Below are 24,533 nucleotides of genomic sequence, written 5' to 3'. Positions count from 1 at the left end.
GACATCATCATTGACCATTCACAAAGAAGACATTTGGAGGCTGGGTGGTTAACTGGCCAATGACTGAGCACTCAGAAGAAACGGGGCGGGGAAATAAATCTACACCAGCCTTTATGATTGAGACTAACTACCATGTTGGCTCCCAAGGACAACATCTCAGTTGCAAACGTGCAGAAAACAGAGCCAAGATGGCGTAACACTATGACAGATGCACAATAGCGTTTCATTGGTCAGGAGGCAGGCCCTAAGAGCAGCTTTAACCAGCTGATCGCTCTCTGCATCACATCCCCTTTTTTTCTAAGTTGTTTTTTGCTCAGAGAGAAGCTGCTTTGCAGAGATTGGGGGGTTCTCTCTGGAGGTTTTTTCTTGTTTGTCTGTTGTTATACCTGGCTTGTGCAGTTATTTGTGGTTTTGCAAACCCACAAATTAGTTATTTAGTTAGTGTAGTTGTTTTTAGAAAAAGATAGCGAGAGCATGGTATATTTTAATGGACTATTTTGTTTTTTTGAACCAGTTCGTGGGGGAAATACATGAAAAGTTTGACCCCATTATTCTATTTTGGCAGTAGCAATATAGTGAAATTGATTACTTAATTGTTACACTGAATATTTCGCTATGTTGTTATCAGAAAACCAGGTCAGTCTCAGTATCTTTACCTCTGTTACGGACTCATCCGACGAACCAATTCAAGCTGCGGTTCCTCCGTCCGTAGAGCTCGGGCTCACCATTGTGTATACGATCCTGTACTCGCTCCTTTTTGTGTTTGTTTACTTGCAACTTTGGCTGATTTTGCACTACGGACACAAGCGCTTCAGCTACCAGAGTGTCTTTCTATTTCTCTGTTTGCTGTGGTCGGCGCTAAGGACTACATTATTTTCATTCTACTTCAAGAACGTTGTCCAAGCAAACCAGTTGCAGCCGTTGCCTTACTGGCTTCTGTACTGTTTCCCCATATGCCTGCAATTCTTCACGCTATGTTTGCTGAATCTTTACTTTGCACAGGTAAGTGACCTTATTCTTATTATTTTGCATGTATCACAGATGTATTCTAACCTGATTAATCCATACGGTTTTAAAGTGTCTACTGATACCAGTAGGCTATCACACCACATCATGTTGTTCCAAGTCCACGCATTGTCCTGTTCAATAGCTGATAAACAGACATCCTATTGTCCATCCTGTCAGTTTGAGTTTATGACAAATCCTGTATTCTTGCTGTTGGTCCCGTGCAAGTGGACAGTTGTTGACAACAAAGCTGACCATGGTCTGTCCTGCGGGGGCATGCTTAAACTCAAACCTCAAAGCCACTGGGCTCTAGGTCTGGGGTTTACTTACAAATTCTCACGGAAATTCAGTCGTTCAGATGACCAGCATTTCTTCACTGTGCAAGACTTGAGGCATTATTAGTAATACATCACATGACATGCGTATCATGATATGGAATGATGTGTATTGAACACAATCAAGGATGTCATGTGATGAGTTTCATCATCATGACCTGTCGTCATTAATCATGACTAACTTACCTAACATACTTAAATGGAAATGAGACAAATGAAGGGACACCATTCTCCATGTATTTCCGATTTGTTTTTTAATGAAACATATTTCTGATTACTGGACATGAGCTTTACAACCATGATTATCTTTACTGAACACCCTGTTGTTTTCCTATTGTTGCTGACTAGGATCAAATGGTTGCATGTGTCATGCTACCAGTCATGCAAAGCCTTTTTAAGTTGAAGACTATCTCCACATTGACCCTAATACCACCAGTCCTGCAGTCACAAGAGTTTACATTTAGTCATTTAGCAGACGCTGTTATGCAGAGAGACTTACAGTACGTACAGCGACATTCCCCCGAGGCAAGCAGGGTGAAGTGCCTTGCCCAAGGACACAACATCAATTTGCATGGTCGGGGGAATCAAACTGGCAACCTTCTGATTACTAGCCCGATTCCCTAACCGCTCAGCCACCTGACTCCAGTTCACCAATAAGAGCTCAGGCAACCATGATGCCCCTCAAGCCTCAAAATAAACCCCACCATAGCCAGTGTCCTCTTAAAATACCCGAGTGCTCAGTTTCCACCTATCAATCTAGATAAAGACGCCCCCCAACAATGTTATTTGAATGGCAGGTCTTTGTTTGTGTGCGGAGTGGTTGCTTTTATATACGACGTAGCCCGTTCCTCACCACTGTGGGACTGTGCCCAGAGCGGGGTTCCTGTCGGTGTGCTCTGGGCAGGCAGCCGTGGGATGCAAATGTCACCTCACCTGCAGCTGTTCAGTGCCCCCCGTGTTTTAGATCACTGGAACAATACCTATGTGTCGAGATTGGAGTCAGGAGGATGTGTGTGTGTGTGTATGTGTGTGAGACTTTTCTTCTCCCCCTGTGGGTGTGAGCGAAGCCCCTCTTTCTCTCTCTCTCTCTCTCTCTCTCTCTCTCTCTCTCTCTCTCTCTCTCTCTCTCTCTCTCTCTCTCTCTCTCTCTCTCTCTCTCTCTTTCTCTCTGGCGAGCGTTCGACTGAGGGAGAGGCAGCGCACTGACTCTGCTCGGGCTGGCGTAGGAGCTGGCATTTAAACGGGGGAGCCAATCAGAGGCACCTGCAGAAGCATTACATCACCTCATTCCTCCGTCTTGTACTATTCCAGGCACAACAAAAGGAGGATGAGAGAGAGAGAGAGAGAGAGAGAGAGAGGGGCAGTTAAGGAGCGATAGTGGTCTTGTTGAAACCTATGCCTGGCATACAGTATCACAAATCTCCCGGGGCCTCAAAACTGTAAAGGAAAAACACAGCCACCATCTTGTGGGCTGCAGAATGGGCAAAGGTGGATGCTGAATATGCTCTATTAGGAAGGAGGGAGACTGGATGGAGATTTCTGGCAATGCAGTGGACTCCAGGGGCAGTGTTGTCTGCCATAACAATGGATTGTCAGACTTTCGTTGTTTGATTTACTAGGGCAATTTAAGGAGATGTACCTTAATCCTGTTGGATGTATTCCCCAATAATTTGAACATATTTGTGCTCATGGTGCATTGTGACAGAATTAAGTAAAGTAGGTCAACTGAGTGCAACGCAATAACATTTCAAAGTGGACCATGGTGAACTGCTGAACTACTAACTACTGTTATTCAGGATGATCAGGAGTCTGACAGGTTGGGACTGGAGCGTTTCCAAGACGATGTGTGATAAGAAGTGTGTGTTAAAGTTTAACTGTCTATCTGCACTTAATGACCTGTGGGTATACAGTTTGCAAAGGATTCCTTGATCTCTATTGACACGACAGACATTAGGTGTCATGCTTATCTTCCTCTTTGTCTCTTCTTCTCTCTCTCAGCTTCTTTTTCTCCCTCCATCTTCCACTCTGCATTCCATGGAGACATCCGGAATGTCCTCACAGCGTCACATTTTCCGATTGTAGTTTCACCACTTTGCATGGCAGAAAGTCATAAAGGTGCTTTGAATTCCAGCTATTTGTGTTTTACGTACAGCTAGTCCCTGATATGGGTCAATTGTACCGATCCATGTATTTTAGGACTTCAAGTTAATACAAGGACCAGAATGAAGAAAAAGGGAGAGGAGAGAGAGCGAGAGAGGTAGCAGGATGGATGGAGAGGAGAAGGAGAAGTGAAAAATGGAGCAGCTCTGCTTTTGTCTTGGAGAGGTTTCCCCCTGAGACAGATTTAGACACTAGAAAGACTCCCTCGAGATCCAGGGGATTTTCAGGGTTTAAACACCTGATAATAAATGTGCTCTACAACTTACACTAGCTGGCTCTGGTTCCACAGTGGAAAGGCTCTAGATCAAACATCTAAAATCTCTCTCTCTCGAAAAAAGAGGAAAGTATGATCAAAGAGAATACCCATACTGTGTTGGCTGACATGTTGCTGTTGAAATAGTTTCTATAGAAACTTGACAACTAGGCCTAGACCAAGGGCTACCATCCTTTATCGGCTACAGTAGGCCACAGTCAGACATGACACATAATGACCCTAATCGAAGACGTTTATGTTGGGTGTTTCTATATTCTCTTCACATCAATTTCCCCGGCGCATGTTGACATGGTGTTCCTCAGTGAGCGGAGGTTTCGTCTGGTGTCAAATGGAACTGGGTCAACATCCATAGAAAAACAATAATGAGTACTTTATGACCAATGCTGCTCCTTTCGAGAGCGGCTTTCCAGTGAGTGCAGTGTGCATCACAAATGTGTCAGGCAAGCTAACGTGTAGTCTAACTAGGCCACAACTAGGCCTTTTTGAAAAGTTGTCCTACCTGGCTGACTGGTACGCAGGAGAGGAGGAACAGACGAGATCAGTGACAGAGGAGAGGGCGCTGGAGAGGAGTGAATAATAGTCTTTGTTTCTTTGGAATACCAGGAATGTTGTTTTTGTGTTTCCTCCTGCGTGGAGATTGTCCCAGGGAATCACAGCCGAGCTTCATCATCAATGACAAATAACGTGTTCGATTTAAACATGTTGAAGGGGAATGTTTTTCTGCCCAGAGAACATGCCTAACCTTAACCCGAACTAATTGACGTGTTTGTGATGTGACGTTACTCAGTCTACACTATCAAGGACACCAAATTGTTTGTTGTTTCATACCAGGTCTGCATTTTGCATTATGGCGTATCCTAGATGCTGAAAAACAGGCTGGTGTGACCTTACTGCAACTCACAAACTGATGGAGAGAGAGAGAGATTGAGGGAGGAAGGTTGTGAGGGACTGGGCGGGATGCAGAGAGCCAGGCTGAGGGACAGAGGCAGGCATAAGAGTCATGCCCCAGGTCTGACAAACAGGTTTTTCTGGGTACGTCCAGTCATCAGGACGTACCCAGAATGAATGACACAGGTCATTCATTCTGTTCAGCCTGGGATTTCAGTTTGGGAGGTTTTGTCATGTGATGTTTACAACCAAACAGGCTTGCTTTTAAATGGGGCCTAGTTGTTAACCCAACCACTCTAGGGTTGCCAGGTTAAACTGCTGGCAGAAAGCATGGCTGTATCATAGAGAGCCAGGGGCACAGACCTATGCAACACCTGATCTAACAACCTCTGACACGTGACCCTGTAAATCTACCCTAGCACTAACCTCTGATATACATTAACCATAGGTCTAACCTAGAAATGACCTCTGACCTCCCCTTGGTCACACACACACACACACACACACAGTCTTATTTCTGTCATGTCAACAATGGTAAATTACCTCAGAGTCTGTGTAGAAAGTCCAGTAATGTTCTTGCTGTCGCCTACAGCATGCATGGTAACATGGGAACCCAGCTGATGGGTGCTGTCTCACAGTTGTCAGGGCTCTTCCCTTTTGTCTTCCTAGAGGGTTTAGGTTGGTTGAGGGGCAGTTCCATGGGCGTATGTGAAGCCCTCTGTGACACTGCTTGTAAAAAGGGATATACAGATTTGATGACTAAAGATTTGCAGATGCTACAGTCAGCTTGGACAATGTGAAATGTTGGTGTGGGAGTTTTTCTGTTGGTTTTTGTCGGGGAACCCAGAGGTTATCTTCTGGGGCAACAGTGCTGATGGCAACATGGCACTTTAGGTAACCTATTGATGTTCAATGCAAATCCTAAAGAAAAGTGGGAATGTGTGGGAACGCCAACACAGTTATACAGATGTGACAGTTCATGAAGAGACAAGGGACCGGTCCTGACAGAAACCTGCAGTGTGACAAACACACCAGCAGAGTTTCTTAGCGTCCGTCAGTCACATGACACTTATTAGGTAATGGTCACATGCTCCTTCTCGGAATACTTTTGAGGAAGGTAAAACTACATTGTCGACCGAAGAGCAGAAGAGACAGAGTTGGCGTTTCCTCTCTCTCTCTCTCTCTCTCTCTCTCTCTCTCTCTCTCTCTCTCTCTCTCTCTCTCTCTCTCTCTCTCTCTCTCTCTCTCTCTCTCTCTCTCTCTCTCTCTCTCTCTCTCGGTGAAAAGCTAAATGTTGTTTACTGTTTACTGCTCTCTCATTGGCTAGGCAGCTATACGAGCGCACTCACACTTTTGGCCAATCCTAGATTGCTCTGACAGCTGTGGGTTGCAATGACCCGCTTATGGGAGTCATGTGTTAATGTTATGTACCTGTCACTCTCTGCACACCTTCCTCCTCACCACACACACACCAGTATTTTGCCTGGTGTTTTTCTTCTTATTGTTTATTTTTCTCACGTTTCAGACTAATACCATGTGTTTGTGTGTCCTTTATTGTTTTCTTGAACTGGTGCATTCAAATGCTAATGCTAATACTAACATTTGATGATCACATGGAGCTCCACAGTTTGGACAAAGTGCAAGTGCATTCGAATATTAAGGACATTAGAGGGTTGCTTCACTTAGTGGGCTTTGAGTTAGAGAGCAAGGAGAGAGCCTAGGGTCCCATGGGTTTGCCCCCACACACACACACACACACACACACACACACACACACACACACACACACACACACACACACACACGCGCGCGTGGCCATCTCTAGGGACACGAGAGACAGGAGCACAGTTTCACTGTTTATATTTTGTCTGTGCTGTTGTATTTTACTTTCCATGAATACTTCATGTTCCTAGGGAGGGTGATGTAGAGCTGTCAGAGCGTGCAGACATTCACTGAGGCCCGCAGGGTCCTGGGAGAGTCATCTCTGTGGTGGGATGAAGGTTTCATATGTCCTTTAGACCAACACAAACAAACACACACACACACAAATACTGTATACACACACTTATTGTTGTATCCTGGTAGACAGAAGACTAGTTCTGAATTTGAGAAGTGGGCCAGTCAGTCAGAACAGGCAGCCCTGACCCCTCCCTCCCTCCCTCCCTCCCTCCCTCCCTCCCTCCCTCCCTCCCTCCCTCCCTCCCTCCCTCCCTCCCTCCCTCCCTCCCTCCCTCCCTCCCTCCCTCCCTCCCTCCCTCCCTCCCTCCCTCCCTCCCTCCCTCCTTCCTCTCTCTCCCCAGTCCTGTCTGCCTCATCCTGCCTCTAAGTCCTGAAATCAGCCAAGTCCATGTTCTCCCTGCCTCCCTGCCTGAACGGACAGTCTGGGATACCCAGACATTTGTTACACTGCATGGAGGTCATCTCCCCCTCCCCCTTCCAACCAACCCCCAACACATGGACACTGTTACAGGGACAAGTACAAACACACCCTCCACATGGATGAAGCTACGACATATTCTCTCCTGTGGTGCCCCCAGACACATTAAATCCAACTAAAAGTGATTTGTGTAGGCTAGTCCTTTTCACATGTCATGTCGTTAAAAACAACAACATAAATGCCAATATTGATCTCCTGGGGCTGAGAAAGGCATGCATATACAGTGAAGGACTAGCCATCTCCAGTAGCCTTCAGGACCTTGAAGGTCAGGTGATACGACATGGAATCTAGACCCCCCCTCTCGTGCCTTCAACTGATGAGGGTTCTCAAAGGTGTCCTGGAATTTCCATCCAGCATGTGAATTTCACACTGCGGTTCTAAGTGGACAAAGTTGGTACGTGCACATGGATGCACCTTTCCCTCCCTGATTTCAAAAATCAGCGATTCCCAACCTGTGGGCTGCGCCCCACTAGTGGTCCGCGATGGTAATGCAGGTGGGCCGCCAAACCAATGAAAACAAAAATATGACAAATGAATCAAAATATTTATACATACTGTTGGTAAATTATTATAAAAATAAAATAATTTTTTTTCACAACATTTTGCCTTTTATTCATCATGACCGAAATGCCAATAGTTACGCTTGGCACATCCACATACACCCACTATGCACTCATCACTTCCGCATATTGCACCTGCCAGGTCAACAACTTCCAGTAGCGAGCAGTTACATTAGTTCTCGCGCACAAAATGCCGGTTTTTACGAGGAGTTCGGGTTATCGTCCCAAAATTCAAATTAAAGATGTACATATGATTCTATGTTGCTGCCCTTCAAGCAAGGGGGGAAAAGGGTTCATGTTTTGAGCTACATTGACAATTACGAAGGCAAGGTTTATCTAACACACACGACACAGTAGTAGCTAGGGTAGCTATCACTGCTCCTACTACTGGCTAGGCTAGCTAGCTAACCATTTTTGGCAACTATAATGAACTTAATTATATGATGGTCAGCTTGCTTGCTAGTTGTTAATAAATAATCGGCCTGTCATATTTGTTCCCTATGGATCATGTCATGTAACATGTCTTTCTCTATTTCTAAATAAAATCTGGAAACGGTAGCGATCTCCGTGAGGGCGACTTGTTATCGGGCGATTATAAAAAATAAAAAAAAACAGTCTTAGTTAGGGTTAAGAGAGAAGAAGAAGAGATAGAAGTTTAGGCCTTCTGTGTGTAGAAGTGTCCTGAGAGCAAGCTGATGAGAGTTGAGCGCCTGGCGAGGCCGACAAACAAGGAGTGCAAGGAATAGCAAACAGATGGAAAAGCCTGATTGAAAGGGATAGCCCGCCTTGTGTTTGTTTTACGGGGTGGCTGGTAGCAAGCATCTACCTAGAGCAGGTGGTGTGTGTGTGTGTGTGTGTGTGTGTGTGTGTGTGTGTGTGTGTGTGTAAAGGCTTAGACATCTGTATGGATCTTGCACTGTCTCAGGCAGCTGCTTGATTGATGGTTAAGGCTACATTCTTGCGTGTGTATCTGGAAAACAATGTAGCCTTATGAATGTGCTTGTGTTTTGTGTATGTGGTTTATTTCTCTGTGGCAGTCCCAGAGCACCATTTGTTTTTCCGCCTGTCTCTCACACCTCTAATGAGAAGGCCTTCCACTGCACCCCAGTGTTTAAGACCGATACTCATAAGATACCAGAATGTCTCTACTCAGAGAGCTCAACTAGAGAAACTGGTACATTCAGCAATCACAAACCAAAAGGATCAGCTCTGCCAGGGGACCCATTCTTGCTCCTCAGTCAGATACGAAAGGGCCCCCAGATGGAGCTCTGCCAGGGGACCCATTCTTGCTCCTCACTCAGATACGAAAGGGCCCCCAGATGGAGCTCTGCCAGGGGACCCATTCTTGCTCCTCAGTCAGATACGAAAGGGCCCCCAGATGGAGCTCTGCCAGGGGACCCATTCTTGCTCCTCAGTCAGATACGAAAGGGCCCCCAGATGGAGCTCTGCCATGGGGACCAGTGTGACAGAACTTTTTTGAGTGCAGATGGTAGGAACGATGCCTTTGTATTGAATCCCTCACATCTTTCTTCCTTCTTTTATAATGTTTTTTTTTTTTTTCAGTAGTGCTGTTGGTTTGACATTGGTCTGGCCCTGGGACAAGTCCAGAGCCGTTCAGTGGTAGAGGAGAAGGAGGGGGGAAGGTCTAGTCAAGTCTCCCCCTTCTGCACCCTCTCCATGTTCTGGTCCCTGGCCAGGACCATAGATTCAGCCCAGATTTAGGCCTATCTGGGTCTGGCTTCTGAGACGCTGACGACTGTTTTCTGGTGGAGCCTCTATGGCCAGATGCTAAAACTGTGTCAGCGGCCATGATGTTTTTATTCCCCCCCCCCCCAAACCCCATAAACTGCCTATGCAAATAAGTTATACAGGAAAAAATAAACAGGCGATAAAGTAAATAAATACACAAAATAAAGAATAATTTATACATTAAAACAAAGTGACAAATATATATATATATATATATATATATATCTATATATATATATATATATATATATATATCTCAAAATGCACAAGTGTATATACGCTAAATGCCATCAGCTCTTATAATTATACTCTGGTATGTCAGTGCCCTTTCTTTACCCTGTCGCTGATAGGCCACTAGGCTGACACACCATGCTGGCTGAGCCAGACCACGGACTCTGACAAAGCCTTTACTCTGTGTGGTGTCTCTACTGGGAGTCAGATGGCTGAGCGGTGAGGGAGTCGGGCTAGTAATCAGATGGTCGCTGGATCGATTCCCCGCCCTGCCAAAATGACGTTGTGTAAAAGCATCTACTAAATTACTAAATGTAAATGTCTCTATCCTGGCCTCTTAGCGCTGTGGATTGCATGTTTTTTTGTAACATGGAGAAGAACGACACAGTGAATGAGTCTACCGTACTTCCAGGGGTTTTGAAATTTACTGTGGAGTGTAATTTGTGTAATGTTTGTGTAATGTTCACTGTCTCTCAGGAAAACATGTTTTTATGTTTCATTTTTGTTGAGCAAAAACTGCCTCGGTTTACAGAATACGAGCTGTCCTCATGTGTTCACGTCTGTAGATGAAGAACTGCATCACCATCATATTTTTATCTCTTCCCCCCCCTTCTCTCTCCTCAGGTCATGTTTAAAGCCAAAGCAAAATATTCACCAGAACTCAATAAATACAAGTAAGTTGCCTCTCCCAGTTAGCCAACTTTGACACTGGCTGAAATACCAATGTGGGTGTTTTGGACATGGACAAACTTGGCTCAACTACGAAAACAACATTTCTGAATCTTTCATCCAGTTAAAAGCACGTAGGTTCAGTTAACGTATTAGTGTTTCCCCAGTGCAGGGTGTGATGGAGGCAGTATTAGATGTAACGCTGACTTGAGACCACGGTCTCCAGGGGTCCTGTTTGATGTGGGCTGGAAGGTGGGGTCCGGATTTGGACAAATCAGCGCTTTGATCAGGCGGCTAATGTCTGACAAGGAGTGAAGCTGAGACCTCAAATCCCTACCCCCCCCCCCCCCCCCCTCTGTCCCTCTGCAGTCTCACCCCTCTATCACACAAACTGTACAAACACACACACACACACACTACAGACCCAAACACACTCACACACACACTACAGACCCAAACACACACACACACACACTACAGACCCAAACACACACACACACACACACACTACAGACCCAAACACACTCACACACACACTACAGACCCAAACACACACACACACACTACAGACCCAAACACACACACACACACACACACTACAGACCCAAACACACACACACACACACACACACACACACACACACTACAGACCCAAACACACACACACAGGGTTCCTGCTCTGGGGAGAAGAGAGAGGGGAAGGAGAGGGATGTATTAGGGATGAAAGGACAGGGAGAGGAGAGAGTGGAAAAAGCCCTCTATTAGAGCCAGTAGACTGAAGATTGTAGGATCAGTCCAGAGACTTCATGTTAAAACAATCTGTTTTTAAATGGTAACTATACAACAAAAGATGTATTTTCGTCTATGATATTTTTCTTGCTGATTTGTTATTCAATTCCAATACAGAGGTGGAAGCAGCAGTTTTAATGCCTGTCTGCTTCCTGTTCTCTTTTCCACTCTCTTACCAACCCCCTCTGTCTCTCAATCTACCCCTTTTAAATCCATCCCTGTACTCTCTCATTCTATCCTCCTCTCTCTTTCTCTCCCCCCCTCTTGTCTACTCTTGTCATCCCCTCCTTCTGCCCTTCTTCCTCCCTCCTCCAGAGTGCCCATGCGCCTGGCCTTCCTCATCGCCAGCCTCTTCTTCCTGGTGGTGAATGTGACGTGTGCCATGCTGGTGCAGAGTGGCACGGGCGAGGGGGGCGAGGGGGAGGTGAGGCGGGCGGTGCTGGCGCGGGTCCTGGTTAACGACAGCCTCTTCGTCCTCTGTGCCGTCTCTCTCGCCGTCTGCATCTTCAAGATCGCCAAGATGTCTTCTGCCAATGTCTACCTGGAGTCCAAGGTCAGTTGGCGGAACGACGCCTGGGTTCTCTGAAGAGACGCTGTTCGGTGTCTGTTGTTGCACAAGCTTACGTCATTGTCTGCTGAATATGCAACTGTATTTGACCATCTGGTGTAAAGCCGGTGATTAGAATTCTGAACTTTAAATCTAAGATGGATGGTAGCAAACCAGCCAGGCAAGCAGTTTATACTGGCCACACTGAAATGTAACTGTGTCCCTCCCTCCCTCCCTCCCTCCCTCCCTCCCTCCCTCCCTCCCTCCCTCCCTCCCTCCCTCCCTCCCTCCCTCCCTCCCTCCCTCCCTCCCTCCCTCCCTCCCTCCCTCCCTCCCTCCCTCCCTCCCTCCCTCCCTCCCTCCCTCCCTCCCTCCCTCCCTCCGCTCCACAGGGAACATCCGTGTGCCAGGCCACAGCCATCGGTGCAGCGGTCATCCTGCTCTACACCTCCAGGGCCTGCTACAACCTGGTGGTGGTGGCGCTGGCCCCTGAGGACAGGCCCAGCCCCTTCAACTACGGCTGGTACAACATTTCTGACCAGGTAGGCCCTGGCCCCAGGCCGCCACACCACACCCAGGCATGCTTGGTCACAGCAACTGACTCTCTGTCTCTTCTTTCTCTCTCTATCTCTATCTCTCAATCTCTCTCTCTCGCTTTCTCCCCTTGTCCATCTTTACGAGTGTCTATAAACCTTTGGTGAACTCTGGTGTCTCACATAAGCACAGCTCACAATGCAGCCTTGCAGCCCACTACCCCCGCTCCTAAAGCACAGACACACACACCACCCCCGCTCCTACAGCACAGACACACACACCACCCCCGCTCCTACAGCACAGACACACACACCACCCCCGCTCCTACAGCACAGACACACACACTGATTCAGGGGTTGAAAAACATTATTAATCATCTGTTTTTACTCCAATCAATGTGCAAACACCTCGTGTGTGTGTGTGTGCGCTACTGTGATTATCCTAAACTAGTCTGCTGTTGTTTTATATTTCATGGCTGGTTGTCTGAGTGGGTTGATTTGATTGTATGTGCGAGTGTTTGTTTGCCCACGTTTTTTACATTTCTGATCGTGTCAAAGAAATGCTTGCTTGATGCAAATCTGCCATGACTCACTCCAAGAGCAGGGATTTGTTGATGTGTGTGTGTGTGTGTGTGTGTAAAATCATACATGGCCCTTAACTTGAGCTCAGAAGGTCATGACAGAGCTGCTCCAGCAGATCAATCCATTTGATGGGATTTGGTGGAATCTCGACTCTGTGGGGGAAAGGTCTCTGTTTGTCTATAAATAACCAGACAGGCAGGGACAGCACTGCCTGGCTATATGTTTGTCTGTCTGTCTTGCTGCCTGCTTGTCTCTCGGCCTGTCTGTCTTGCTGCCTGCCTCTCTGTCTTGCTGCCTGTCTCTCTTGGCCTGCAGTCTTGCTGTCTGTCTGTCTGTCTGCTTGGTGCCTGTCTGTCTGTCTGTCTGCTTGGTGCCTGTCTGTCTGTCTGTCTGCTTGGTGCCTGTCTGCTTGGTGCCTGTCTGTCTGCTTGGTGCTGCTGACCTAGATAGGGCTCTCCCCCAGAGACAGACGGCCCAGCCTGCACAGCACCAGGTCGCCCTGGGCCAGTCTGGAGCTGTGTGTGTGTGTGTGTGTGTGTGTTTATCTTTGGCTTCCTGTCTCCCTGTTTGTGTGTGTGCCAGTCTGTTGGTATGGGAATATATTCTGTGATTTCTGGAGGGATTATCTTTGTGTTTGTGTACCTCTCACTTGTATTCACGTCCTTGTCTACGAGCCTTTATCCGTGCTCTAATCTGTGTACACACTCACCACTGTATCTGTGTGCAAATCTCCTGTCTGACTGAGGATTCGACGAGCTGACAGTGGGACTGGATTAAACCTGTGATATTATGGACAGCTTGTTTTATTCAAATTGTTTCTATGGTTTGTTTCAAATATCTGATTGGTGTGTTCGCGTTTTGACACAAGCAAATAAGTGTGTATTTCTCATTGCAGTGTGTGTGTGTGTGTGTGTGTGTGTGTGTGTGTGTGTGGTTGTGTGGTCTTTTCCGTTCACTCTTCAGGCAGATGTGGAGAAAATTAGCGGAGAAGCGTACATCATCTTTGGCATCATCCTGTTCTTCTGGGAACTGCTTCCTACCAGCCTGGTGGTAGTCTTCTTCAGGGTCCAGAGGCCCAACCAGAACCTGGTGAGGACCTCGCTGCCTGTCTGCCTGCCTGCCTGCCTGCCTGCCTGTCTGTCTGTCTGTCCTCCACTTCAAATGAAGTCTCAAAGAAATGGCGATAGCATAAGCAAAACGGCGATCCTGTCGCCCTACCTACCTCTGACCTGGCTTATCTCCCACCGATCTAACACGACTTGCCTGCTCTCAGCTGTGCAGGAAAGCAGATGTTTTCACCCCTCCGATGGGGTTAGATCAGACCTGGAGACTGGAGAAAAAGACCTGCTGTGGTTTTGTGTTTCCCTCACCAGGCTCCAGGAGGAATGATCAACAGCCACAGCTTCAGTTCCAGGGCCTACTTCTTCGACAACCCGCGGAGGTACGACAGCGACGACGACCTCTCCCGGAGCGCCATCACCCGGGCGGATCGCCGCAGGTGTGTACCCACGGCTCAGCCGCCCACTCTTGCACTTGAGGTTCTTGCTGTTTAATTGTAACTTGTCTAACTACATGCTCTTATTGTTCTTCCCTTTGGGACTTATTTGGTTTTTACAATGTATGGTACATGTTTGGCTACCCGCAATGTTTGGGGATATCTCGTTGTTATGATCAGTGACCTGTGCACTTATGTCAAACTCTCTCTTGGAGGTCGCTTTGGATAAAAGCATCTGCTAAAAGCATAAATGTAAATGTAGTCTGACGCTCAACAACACCATATAAACACACACGGCCAAACCCAGACTTCACTCCAACGCTCCTCTGTCCTTCCCCCTATCCCCTGCAGCAGTGTCCTGTCCTCCACGCCCCAGCCAGGCCCCAGCTGGTATGGCTCCATCCAGAGGAAGGGCAGTCTGACGGGGGCTCCCCACCTCCTGGGTGGCCCCCACGCCTCCACCGCTCCTCTCCTGCTGGCCTACGGCAACATCCAGACCAACCACCACAACTACTACTCCACCCCTCAGAATCACTACTGCACCCCTCAGATCTAACGCAACACCCCCGTCCCACTCCACCCGACTGACCCGCCCCCCCCACCCCCGGAAGATAAAACGACCAAAACAAAACAAGTGGCGATCCCAACCTCTCTGGATACAAGCTCCGGTTACCGCGGCAACCCCGTCGGCGCCGCCGCGCCCACCCTCGCCAAGCCACTTTACCGCCCCCCCCCCCCTGCCTACGCACACGCCCCGGCTTGCGGTTGCCGCGGCGACAACCTTCTTTGAGGGTGAGGCGGTCAGAGGGGAACAAAACGAGGGGGAGGGATGTTCTAGGGGCCACAGGGAGAGAGTCACCCCTCCTGAAGGAATGATTCATCCTGCGGGGACACACGTGTTAACCTGAGGGGTGAGGAGTTTCAAGAAATAACCACGGGAGACTTTGATCTGCATAGGAGGGGTGTGGCACGAGTCGTCAGATTCCCCCAGATGTCGATCATTACTGGCAAGGACCACACTTGACTTGCGCTGGCTGTTCATCGTATGTTTGCCCTTTGGGTTGACCCGCTTCCCCCCCCCACACTGCACATAGACTCCCGTCTGGGAGCCGGCAGGCGACCTTTGACCCTTACTTACTCTGACGAGAGGACAGAGTGAGGACAGAGAGCTTCAGAGTACACCTGCCCCTCCATTAGTCTGTATTCTTGTGACGTGGTGATCCTGGAAGATGGGCTTATCTACCCGAGCTGAACCCCCCCCACCCCCCCCCAACATAAGGTAGACTTGGGACGATGCACTTGCTGTTGCCGAAGAAGAAAGTGACATCCCTTACGTTTAAATCTTGACCCACCTTCAGAATGCGTGGAGAAGATGGCTGCCACTATTGCCAAAGAGCATGGATGAAGAACTGGGCGCGAACCTCCAGCCTTCAGCTTTCTCAGAGAGTATGTCCCCAGGGTGGTACCACATGCTCCTGGGCGTCTGCGTGGCAGTGAGGGCCTTGGATGAAGCAGAGAAAGAGAGAGGGAGGGAGAGAGAGAGAGTGGTGACGTGTTTCTGATGAATGTCCCCCGCCCACTGAGATGAATGTATAGAGCTGGATGAGGCTCAGAGAAGTGGTGGATCAAAGTATCACTGGCCTATTTTCATCTAGTTTAAGTCCCTCAGAGAGAGCTAGGCTTGACATCCTCTCTACGTTTCACTTCTCAACCATTCTGTTAGCTGACTGACGTTGTGGAAGTTTACAACGCAACACTTACCCTACGAAAACACCCAACAATGTGCCATTGTGTCATGTTTGTTAGATTTTTCCAAATTGAAAACCTTTTTTTGCACAAAATGCTGTATACTGTATATCAAAATGAAATAATAAGCTTTATACTACGTACTACTACGTATTTCCATTCTAACAGAAGCTAATTCTGTGTTTTGTGTAGTTAAGATGACTCCTGGTTTATTAGTTTAGGCTATTTCACCTGGAGATAGTGCCACTAGCCAGGTGTAAAGTGTGTGTGTGTGTATAAAAGTATGTTCTGTCCTTTCTGTATGTGAAGTCGCCCAGGTGTTCTCTCTCTGACACGTCACTGTTGGAAGGTATTTAGTGTCTTTTACAAACTCCTGTTTGGTGCATACATCATGGAATAGGAAGGGCTTGTGACTAATTAGTGGTTGCCTCTCCTTTAAATCCAACTCTGGTCTGTTTCACTTAAAGTTTGTTCATGTTTTCTTATAGTCTAACTTCCATTAGAGTGTCTGGTATGAAATCACTGTTCAACATTCGATCATCCGACAAACACAATCAGTGGGCAATTGCAATCCTCTCTCTTCATCCTGTTCTCTTCCTTTAGTAGCTTGTGTTTGGGGGGCAGCCTCTTGTGACATCACTGGGCAGCCTCTTGTGACATCACCGGGCAGCCTCTTGTGACATCTCTGGGCAGCCTCTTGTGACATCACCGGGCAGCCTCTTGTGACATCTCTGGGCAGCCTCTTGTGACATCACCGGGCAGCCTCTTGTGACATCACCGGGCAGCCTCTTGTGACATCACTGGGCAGCCTCGTGACATCTCTGGGCAGCCTCTTGTGACATCACTGGGCAGCCTCTTGTGACATCACTGGGCAGCCTCGTGACATCTCTGGGCAGCCTCTTGTGAGATCACTGGGCAGCCTCTTGTGACATCACTGGGCAGCCTCTTGTGACATCACTGGTTCATGTCTGTGAAGTGAATTTTGACCTTGGATGCTGTGGAGACGTTCCTGGTTGTGTTCCAATCGGTCACAGAGAGGAGAAACTGTAATAATGGGGGCTTGTTCAAAAACTTGCAGACAGAATTGGAAGAAGTAGAACAGACACCATTTCCTATTTTGCTAGGCAGACAGCCAGGTCTGTTGTACTCAACTTAATGCATCTCTCTGAATAGGTCACCCTGGTTTCCACTGGCGTCAGTTAAAGCTAGGAGCCAGTTGAAGGTAGCCTGGTAGCAGCTTGTTTTTAAGGACAATGTTTTCCTTTTTCTTTTTTTATGGTACGTATTTTTTATTTGTGCTTTTATATAATTTGGGTTCACAGGGTTTCAGATGACGTTGTTGTAACATCAGATTATAACATTTTCTTTTATTTACCCAGCTCTGGGTCCCAAATGGAGCATTTCCTTCTGGTTTCTGACATGGTACTAAAGTTAAATGTGTTAGTTGCTGCGAACAGAGACCGTACAATCAATGGGAACAATCTGACTGAGATGTAGATATCATTGTCCTCATATTCAAGAACAAGCAGCATTCTGCTACGCTAATACTCATTCACACATAACATCAGTACAGATTGGGGGAGGGTTGGGTTTGTGTGAAAGTTTATGAATTCAGAATATTGTATTTTTATTCAGATTTTATTTTGTTTCTGTGAAATCTATATGACTATCTTTGCTATTTTGTGTCCTGCCAAAGGCCATGGTAGCGTTTATAATAACTGTAATTGTTTCGGAATTTCTGTTTGTGGCCAACGAATGTAACAAGTTTACCCATCTTTCATAGATCACTAAAAATGTATGCAAGCACTACCATGTTAAAAATAAAGTTTTACTGCACTGTTTTAAACTAAACAAACTGGTTATCGTTGTGTACGGATATGATGGAAATAATCTGTTAATTGGTTGGTTTGAGGTGAAGGGTTGTGCTGTAAATAGCACATGCTGCTGCATGGTGAAAAACCATAGAAATTCATGTCATTTCATAATCCTAAACGTTAAATTATTTACTCGATCTTAACAGCATAAATTGTTACTTGCAAAGCCTGTGACATCTGTGTGGCTATACTGCTGAAATACTGCCTTGTTGACCTTCAAATGGGTCCACCTGGGTTTGAACTCATCTGTGAGATTGTGTAAGGCAGGAGTCGTAAATCAGTCAAGGGAAAGCTGAATCAGGATGCAGGGATAGAGACAAGAACAAGTAAAAGCACTGTGAACTCTCTACAGGTTAAGAAAACCATGTTTACCACTTAAAATCGTCAGATGTATCAACTGCCGTCTGTCTTTCACCAGTTCGGCCTGCATACCAGAAGTCGTGCCAGGGTTTTCTCTCACAGAGACAACCCTTGTCTGACAACCCTGAATTGCGTTGGGTTTCTTGGCGGAAACCTTGAGCTTACAGTTGACTTGGCTGTGGTCAAACCAGACTTAGCTGTCACGCCCGTGTGTTCCCGAAACATCCCCTTGTGTATTCTGTGAGTCAGATGGCTGAGCGGTTAGTGAATCGGGCTAGTAATCAGAAGGTCGCTGGTTCAATTCCCGGCTGTGCCAAATGACGTTGTGTCCTCGGGCAAGGCACTTTACCCTACTTGCCTCAGGGGGAGTGTCCCTGTACTGTTAGTCGCTCTGGATAAGAAATATGTAAATGTGATGTATTCTCAGTCTCCCCCCCCCCCCCCCCCGTGTGTAGCAATGTTCAGATGCGTCTTACATTATCAGTCATTGACCTATTCCTGTCCAGTCACCGGCGCTGACGGTGAAGGTGATTAGGCCTGATCAATACCTTCACTGTCAGGCCTGTCGCATGTGCGTCACAGGGAGAGGGATCTAAGCATGACATTAAAGCTTGATGATGTTTGTGTACTGGTAAATGAACGTGTAAACAATGTCTGACGTCCCACAGACCCTGCTTGCAGACCAAAGTAAGGCATCTCCACGCTCTGGGCTACCATGATAAGTAACAGATGGTGTCGGTCAGTCCACGTTTATTCTTCATTTAGGCCCTTAGAGGGTCACATTTTAAATCAATAACTCCAGTGTTGACAATAAAAAAAAAGATATATAATTGAGAAACGATGACTAGCACATGTAGAACAGGGTTAGATTTAGTTAGAAAAAAGGAATGTAGGAGTGCAGAATGTAGGTTGATGTGGCGGTTCCTCCCCTTTGTGCAGGTCAGTGGGTTTTAGAAAGAAGTGTGGAGGAATGGTTCTAAACCTCTCTTCACCAGACATCTGTTAGCAGGTCCCTGAAGTTCTCAAGCTCCCTAATGCTTGTTGAGATGCTGGAACACAAATACATAAAGATAAATATATCATTTTCCCTGTACTGAATGTACAGCATGTTCCGAAGCAGTTCTAATCTACTTAGGTACGTTCATACACATGAGGGTCCATGGAGACGGGTTACTATGGACTTCATAGGTGGATGGTGTGTGGGTAATGTGTCTTACCGTCCAATAGCGTTGAAGAGGGAGACGATCTCCTGGCGGCTCAGCTGGAAGGAGGGCCGGCCGCCTGACTTGGGGAGGTCGTCAATCTGGCGCTCTGAGAACAGAATCTTCAGGGCCGTGCCCAGACCTTGCGTCTTGAAAGGTTGAAACAATATATAAAAAAAGGTTGAAACTATATTGATAAAAAGGTTTTGAAAAGTTGACAAAAATATATATTTTTTAATTGGGAAAGGTTGAAACAATACTGATAAAAAAAGATGTTAAAGGTTGACACTTTATACACTAATTTATAAAGTTAGCATGTCGACATGACTGAGAATAGAGACATTCCTGATCACCCATGGCCATACGAGGGAGATGTTTGAAACTGCCGCTGTCAAAAAGGATTCCTGGCGAATGCGCTGCCTGTCTAAAGTGTGTTTTTGTATGAATGTACCTGTAGTTTGCCCCAGAGCCGACACTTGAAGCAGCCAACACAGTCCATGATCCTGGAGATGTTGCGGAAGGTCGACCTAAAGTCTTCCTGAAACCAGCAACAGAAGGCCCGGTGAGATCAGGAGGTGGAATGTCCACAGGGTGTGTCAGAGCTGGATTGTGCTTCTAAAATGGCCGACGCTCATAGCGGCAGACAAGTGGTACAAAAACCTTAAGCCTTGCTGCCTCCTTCTTATCCCCGGTAAACAGTGACATCTCATCAAAGTGCAGAGGGAAAGACCTGAGAGAGATGGCGACAATAATACTTCACTGAAAGGATCGGTAGTAGGTGACATCTTCCCCCATGTTCATTAGACTAGCTGGGCTCACAAAGGAAGATTGAGTCACATCCGAAGTCAGTAAGCATCACGTTCCCACATCTTATAATCCCTCTGTTGACTTGTCCGATTCCCCAGTTTCAAAGCTTGTAGTACACTCACTTGGCCACTTGGAGGAGCTCTAGAAGCAGGCTTTTGTGTTGCCTGTCCTGTGCAGGTTGGCCAGTGTAGAGCTGGAAGTATGGGCGCTGGAAGAAAGGCAGGACTTTGGCCAAGGCACGTAGCTCTATCAGGTACAGGAAGTAGAGATTACGCAACCTCTTTGGTCCCTCGCCCTTGGTAAGCTCTGCATCGAAGCGCTGCTGGAACTCTGAGATATTATGACCCCACTTTCTCTGGAACCAGTTATCTTAGGGAGGGATTACAAAGAAATATGTGAACACTTCATAATCTCAGTATAGCCTTGTGTGTGTGTGTGTGTGTGTAAAGGAAGGAACTGACCGTCTATGAGATACCTGGCACTCAGGTGTATGTTGATGCTGGTGTGGAGACCGGACACCAGGCGGTAGAAGGCTCTTTTCTCCACACACTGACCTGGACGGGAGCAGGGCGCAGGGTTAAGATACCTGCACGTGGACACAAATATACTGAACAAAGAGGGGGTTTAGTTTACAGCCTACCTTCTAACCAGCTGTAAAATGTCTTCCCTGAAAATTAGATAATTCGTTTTATGGGACATGCTAAATTCACTTCAGCAAATAAAATAAGTACACAATTGTGGGGTGGGATGCATGTGTTAAGTTTGTCAGAGTGAAAACGCAACACTAACCTTCATTTCCTGTGGAAGTGGAAAGATGCAAGCATATCAGTTGGGGTTAACATTGCACACATTCCTGGCTAATAAGGTCAATATTTTATTAGGATGCTGCCTTTACCACTGTATGAAGCTAAAGGATTCAAGGGTCTCTTCACAGTATACGGCCTTAGAGGAAAAGACAAACACGTTTTAATCAGGTTAACAAAAACCTTACAGTTACATCTAGTCATTTAGCGTCTGCTAGACAGTTAACGAAGGCCCCTGAAAAACATGAAAAATACAACAACAAAAAACTGTGAAACTTGGGGGTTCCAAATGGGAAAAGCCTGGTGATGTTCCAACAGTGACAGTGGTTCCTACTTGAAACAGTTTTCCTCGTAGATGCTGTTCCAGATCTGCCAAGCTTCTGGGCCTTTGTAGCCCGTGAAGCGCTCTGGGTTCAGAAGCAGATCCACATACTGGGAGTCCGGACTCTCCTCATCTGGGAGTCAAGAGGAAGCGGCACTCAGTCAGACAGAAAGATCATTTGCCTCTGACACTTTCCCCTTTACCCAACATTTACATATTCAGCATATTTTTATATAACCCCCCCCCCCTCCCCCACACACACTTTATTTCCATATTCATGATATGTTTTCCTATATTCAAACATTTGTTCTGTAGTTCTAGCTTTTGAAAAGTGGATTTGGCCTTTTTGAAAAAGTATCCCAAACGAAAGCCGCGTATAATCCGCCTCAGATGCAAATGTTTTACCGTCGGCCACGCAGAAGCGCTCCTCCTCGTCGTCGTGCTTGCCCCACTCCAGGACGGCCCGTTTGGTCTTCTCGCTACGTCCGAGAAGAAGAAAAGACACGCAACAAGGTCAGTTCTTTGGTCTGCCAGCCTGTCGCCGCGTTCTCCTGTTAATAAACAGCCCCAGGAGCCTCCTGGGCCTGCATCTGGGCCTGTATCTGAGACGGACCTGAGAGAGCCATCGACGGCACTGAGCTGCAGTGTGTGCCTGCAGTCCTGGAGATGGTTGTCGGCTTCGACAGTGTACTGCACACACAGACGTGGAGGTGAGAAGAGACTCGTGGCTTTGACAGACCCGTGTCCCCGTGATATTCTTACCCTGCCTCTAAGAAGGCTTCCGTTACACACGTCATATCATTACTAGCTTTTGGTTTTGCGGGCAGTATAAGAACTCCAGTACATCCCATACAGTAAAATACAATGTAAAAATAGGTCATGGCTTGGTTTCAAATGTGGTTTAATGTTGTTTCTTACCTTGTTGTGGCTGTGAGTTTTGATTCCTTCAGGTACCTCATTCTGTGAGGGGATTTTTTTTTTTGCCATGTCAGCTGGTATAAGATGACTACATAGTTGTTGACGTTTTTAACAAGACCATACTCACCGGAGTGCAGGGTTTCACAGCACAGTCCTTCAGTCCACACTGAGAGTCATCCGTCCAGAATGGACATGGCTTATTCAGGTTCACCTAATAGATACAAGGCCTGAGAATAATACTGAAAACACCACTGTATGATTCACTAAATTCACAAGCACAAATAGGTTGTTTGGACCAACCTTATAGAACCTGAAGTAGTCAGATTCAAGCAGCTTTTGAAGTTTGGGGAAAAGATGTTCGTTGTTAAAGGCATCAATTGTCTCCACATCACAAGTGCAGTCATCCAAACTACCTGTCACCTGCAACAACACGGGAATTATGGGTCTGACATGTACGTCTTAGTAGTAGTCCAACCGTTTCTTGTAAACTTGGCATTAACTGGATAATAATCTTATAATGTTGTCTTTGTAAGGAAACAAGAGCGAGGTCATACCGTCGTTATGGTATTTTGCGGGTAGGCAATCACGCTCTTACCTGACAGAAACACCTCTGGGAGGCAGAGGAGCTCGAGCTTGCCAACCGGAGATTGAGAATCGAATAAAAAGTAACCAGGGAAACTACGTTTTTCATTTCGTAAGAGTTTTATCGGTCGTTGGAGAAAATAAAACACCAAGATCCTACTCTGAGAGTGCATGTAGGCTACGTTGCGGTTACACACTGTCTGGTGGACAAACACAAATGAAAACGGAACAATTAATCATGGTAGGGCTATGTCCCAAATAAGGAATTGACACCAGCTTCCAATTGCGTTACTTGACTGGGTCTACGTGAAGAACGTGACCTTAGCTGCCCGCTTCGCAGTTTAAAGTTTGAAAGTAAAATTTACTGCCATGAAGGCATTTTACACGGAGTAAATGAAATGTCTCTGACCCTGACAATGGTGTGTCGCCAGTTAGATTTAAAATATGCCAGATATACAGCCTAGTCAGTGTAAATTGAGTGTCGTAGCAGCTTGCCACATAGCCAAACCACAAGGTGGAAGCAAAGGCTAAACTTGAGGGGAACCCCTCCTTAACTTCCGTCAATATTTAAAACATTAAATCCGAGGCAATTTTCTGGCATATGTTGTCAAATTATGGCCCAGGAATTATTTGGAGAATGGCCGAAATTGGGCGTCGGCTTAAACTTGTAGTCTCTTTATCTTGCGGTCTCACCAACTAAAGGGTACAATATTTATTATACTGATATTGCCTGGCATTAACCTGGCTACTAAGTTTACAACTGAAATGGAAATGCCTTTCAAAATAACCTTAGTTTATTTGAGCCAACTCCAAAACGTTTCTACGATGTTTGATCACGCACAGTTGGACACTTGTTAAGTTTTGCAGCTTCAACATTAAGGTATACAAAAGTTTATAATGAGGCATTCAAACCCATAGACTATGTTCAAACCCTGTATGAAATTCAGTGTCCTCTTTGAATTGAGCTGTAGCCTAGGTCTACGGTTATACAACGGCGTCCTCTACCGGGTGGAATGCGGTCCGCCATAGCGACATTACTATGAAAAACTTCGAAGAAAGGGAGGAAGGCGTCACAGAGGTTTCATTGATAGAACACGTTGTAGGCTATATTATATTTGCTGACAAACCTGTACAAAAAGATTGAACCTAACGGTGCTGTGCGTTTGCACAAGCAAACGTTTTCCCCTTTAATGCTGGGCTAAGATAGGGATCAGAAGCATATAAAATACCATGTAACCTAAACCCGCTGCTCTTTACTTTTAAACTCAACTTCAGCCTTGTTAGTTGTATTGATTTTGTACTGTTTTCTGTGGAAACCATTTTCCCCCAACAATTCGCTAATCCATGTCAGTCGCCTGCGTTGCTAGTAGGCTGTGCTATCTGTCCCTAACTCCATTCTCTATTTTTGCTTCCTTGTCTGTTGCCAAGCCCCTGACGTAATGCTCCGTGTTAATTATTAGCATGTGGAAAGCAATGCCGAGTCTCTCCTCTGGTTCAACAAGAGTAACTGTAGTCGGAAAAGTTAGTCAAGATGGCAAAACACACAGATCCGGAGTGAAGGGGCACCGCTCCCCACTATCTTACTAATTGTTGCGCCCTGTCCTGCGACTAAAGAGCCTACCGATGCAACTGTGCCCAGTAAGTACTATTCAACCGTTTCTTCTG

The 24,533-nt window shown here is 46.5% G+C and overlaps 2 protein-coding genes across 2 annotated transcripts; one reads left to right on the top strand and one right to left on the bottom strand.

Moving 5' to 3' along the window:
- The first annotated feature begins 325 nt into the window (after positions 1 to 325).
- gpr137c (G protein-coupled receptor 137c) lies at positions 326 to 14,850 on the top strand. Its single transcript, XM_084668550.1, has 7 exons — positions 326 to 1,002; positions 10,264 to 10,313; positions 11,413 to 11,650; positions 12,037 to 12,186; positions 13,723 to 13,848; positions 14,133 to 14,257; positions 14,606 to 14,850. The coding sequence occupies exons 1-7, from the start codon at positions 616 to 618 to the stop codon at positions 14,808 to 14,810; spliced, it is 1,281 nt and encodes a 426-aa protein (XP_084524676.1). The 5' UTR covers positions 326 to 615; the 3' UTR covers positions 14,811 to 14,850.
- Positions 14,851 to 18,967: 4,117 nt separating this feature from the next.
- ero1a (endoplasmic reticulum oxidoreductase 1 alpha) lies at positions 18,968 to 24,116 on the bottom strand. Its single transcript, XM_084667623.1, has 16 exons — positions 22,882 to 24,116; positions 22,587 to 22,706; positions 22,414 to 22,497; positions 22,287 to 22,328; positions 21,982 to 22,058; positions 21,774 to 21,847; positions 21,381 to 21,501; positions 21,139 to 21,185; positions 21,033 to 21,041; positions 20,884 to 20,910; positions 20,705 to 20,797; positions 20,366 to 20,612; positions 20,097 to 20,166; positions 19,888 to 19,974; positions 19,452 to 19,585; positions 18,968 to 19,283 (listed from the first exon to the last, which is right to left on the bottom strand). Exons 1-16 carry the CDS (start codon positions 22,975 to 22,977, stop codon positions 19,223 to 19,225), a joined length of 1,389 nt encoding a protein of 462 aa, XP_084523749.1. The 5' UTR covers positions 22,978 to 24,116; the 3' UTR covers positions 18,968 to 19,222.
- Between the last annotated feature and the right edge of the window lie 417 nt (positions 24,117 to 24,533).

Source organism: Hypomesus nipponensis, chromosome 12 (genome assembly GCF_054491055.1).
Source record: "Hypomesus nipponensis isolate SF chromosome 12, ASM5449105v1, whole genome shotgun sequence".
Lineage (NCBI taxonomy): Eukaryota > Metazoa > Chordata > Actinopteri > Osmeriformes > Osmeridae > Hypomesus > Hypomesus nipponensis.
This window is presented reverse-complemented; position numbering and strand designations above follow the sequence as displayed.

Excerpts from the sequence above, each read along its gene's own strand:
- gpr137c (XM_084668550.1), top strand. The coding sequence starts at position 616 with ATGTTGTTATCAGAAAACCAGGTCAGTCTCAGTATCTTTACCTCTGTT. Across the intron at positions 12,187-13,722 it reads GGTACAACATTTCTGACCAG|GCAGATGTGGAGAAAATTAG; the intron begins GTAGGCCCTGGC and ends TTCACTCTTCAG. Across the intron at positions 14,258-14,605 it reads ACCCGGGCGGATCGCCGCAG|CAGTGTCCTGTCCTCCACGC; the intron begins GTGTGTACCCAC and ends TATCCCCTGCAG.
- ero1a (XM_084667623.1), bottom strand. The coding sequence starts at position 22,977 with ATGAAAAACGTAGTTTCCCTGGTTACTTTTTATTCGATTCTCAATCTC. Across the intron at positions 21,848-21,981 it reads GCCGTCGATGGCTCTCTCAG|CGAGAAGACCAAACGGGCCG; the intron begins GTCCGTCTCAGA and ends TCTCGGACGTAG. Across the intron at positions 19,284-19,451 it reads CTCTTCAACGCTATTGGACG|CATCTCAACAAGCATTAGGG; the intron begins GTAAGACACATT and ends TTTGTGTTCCAG.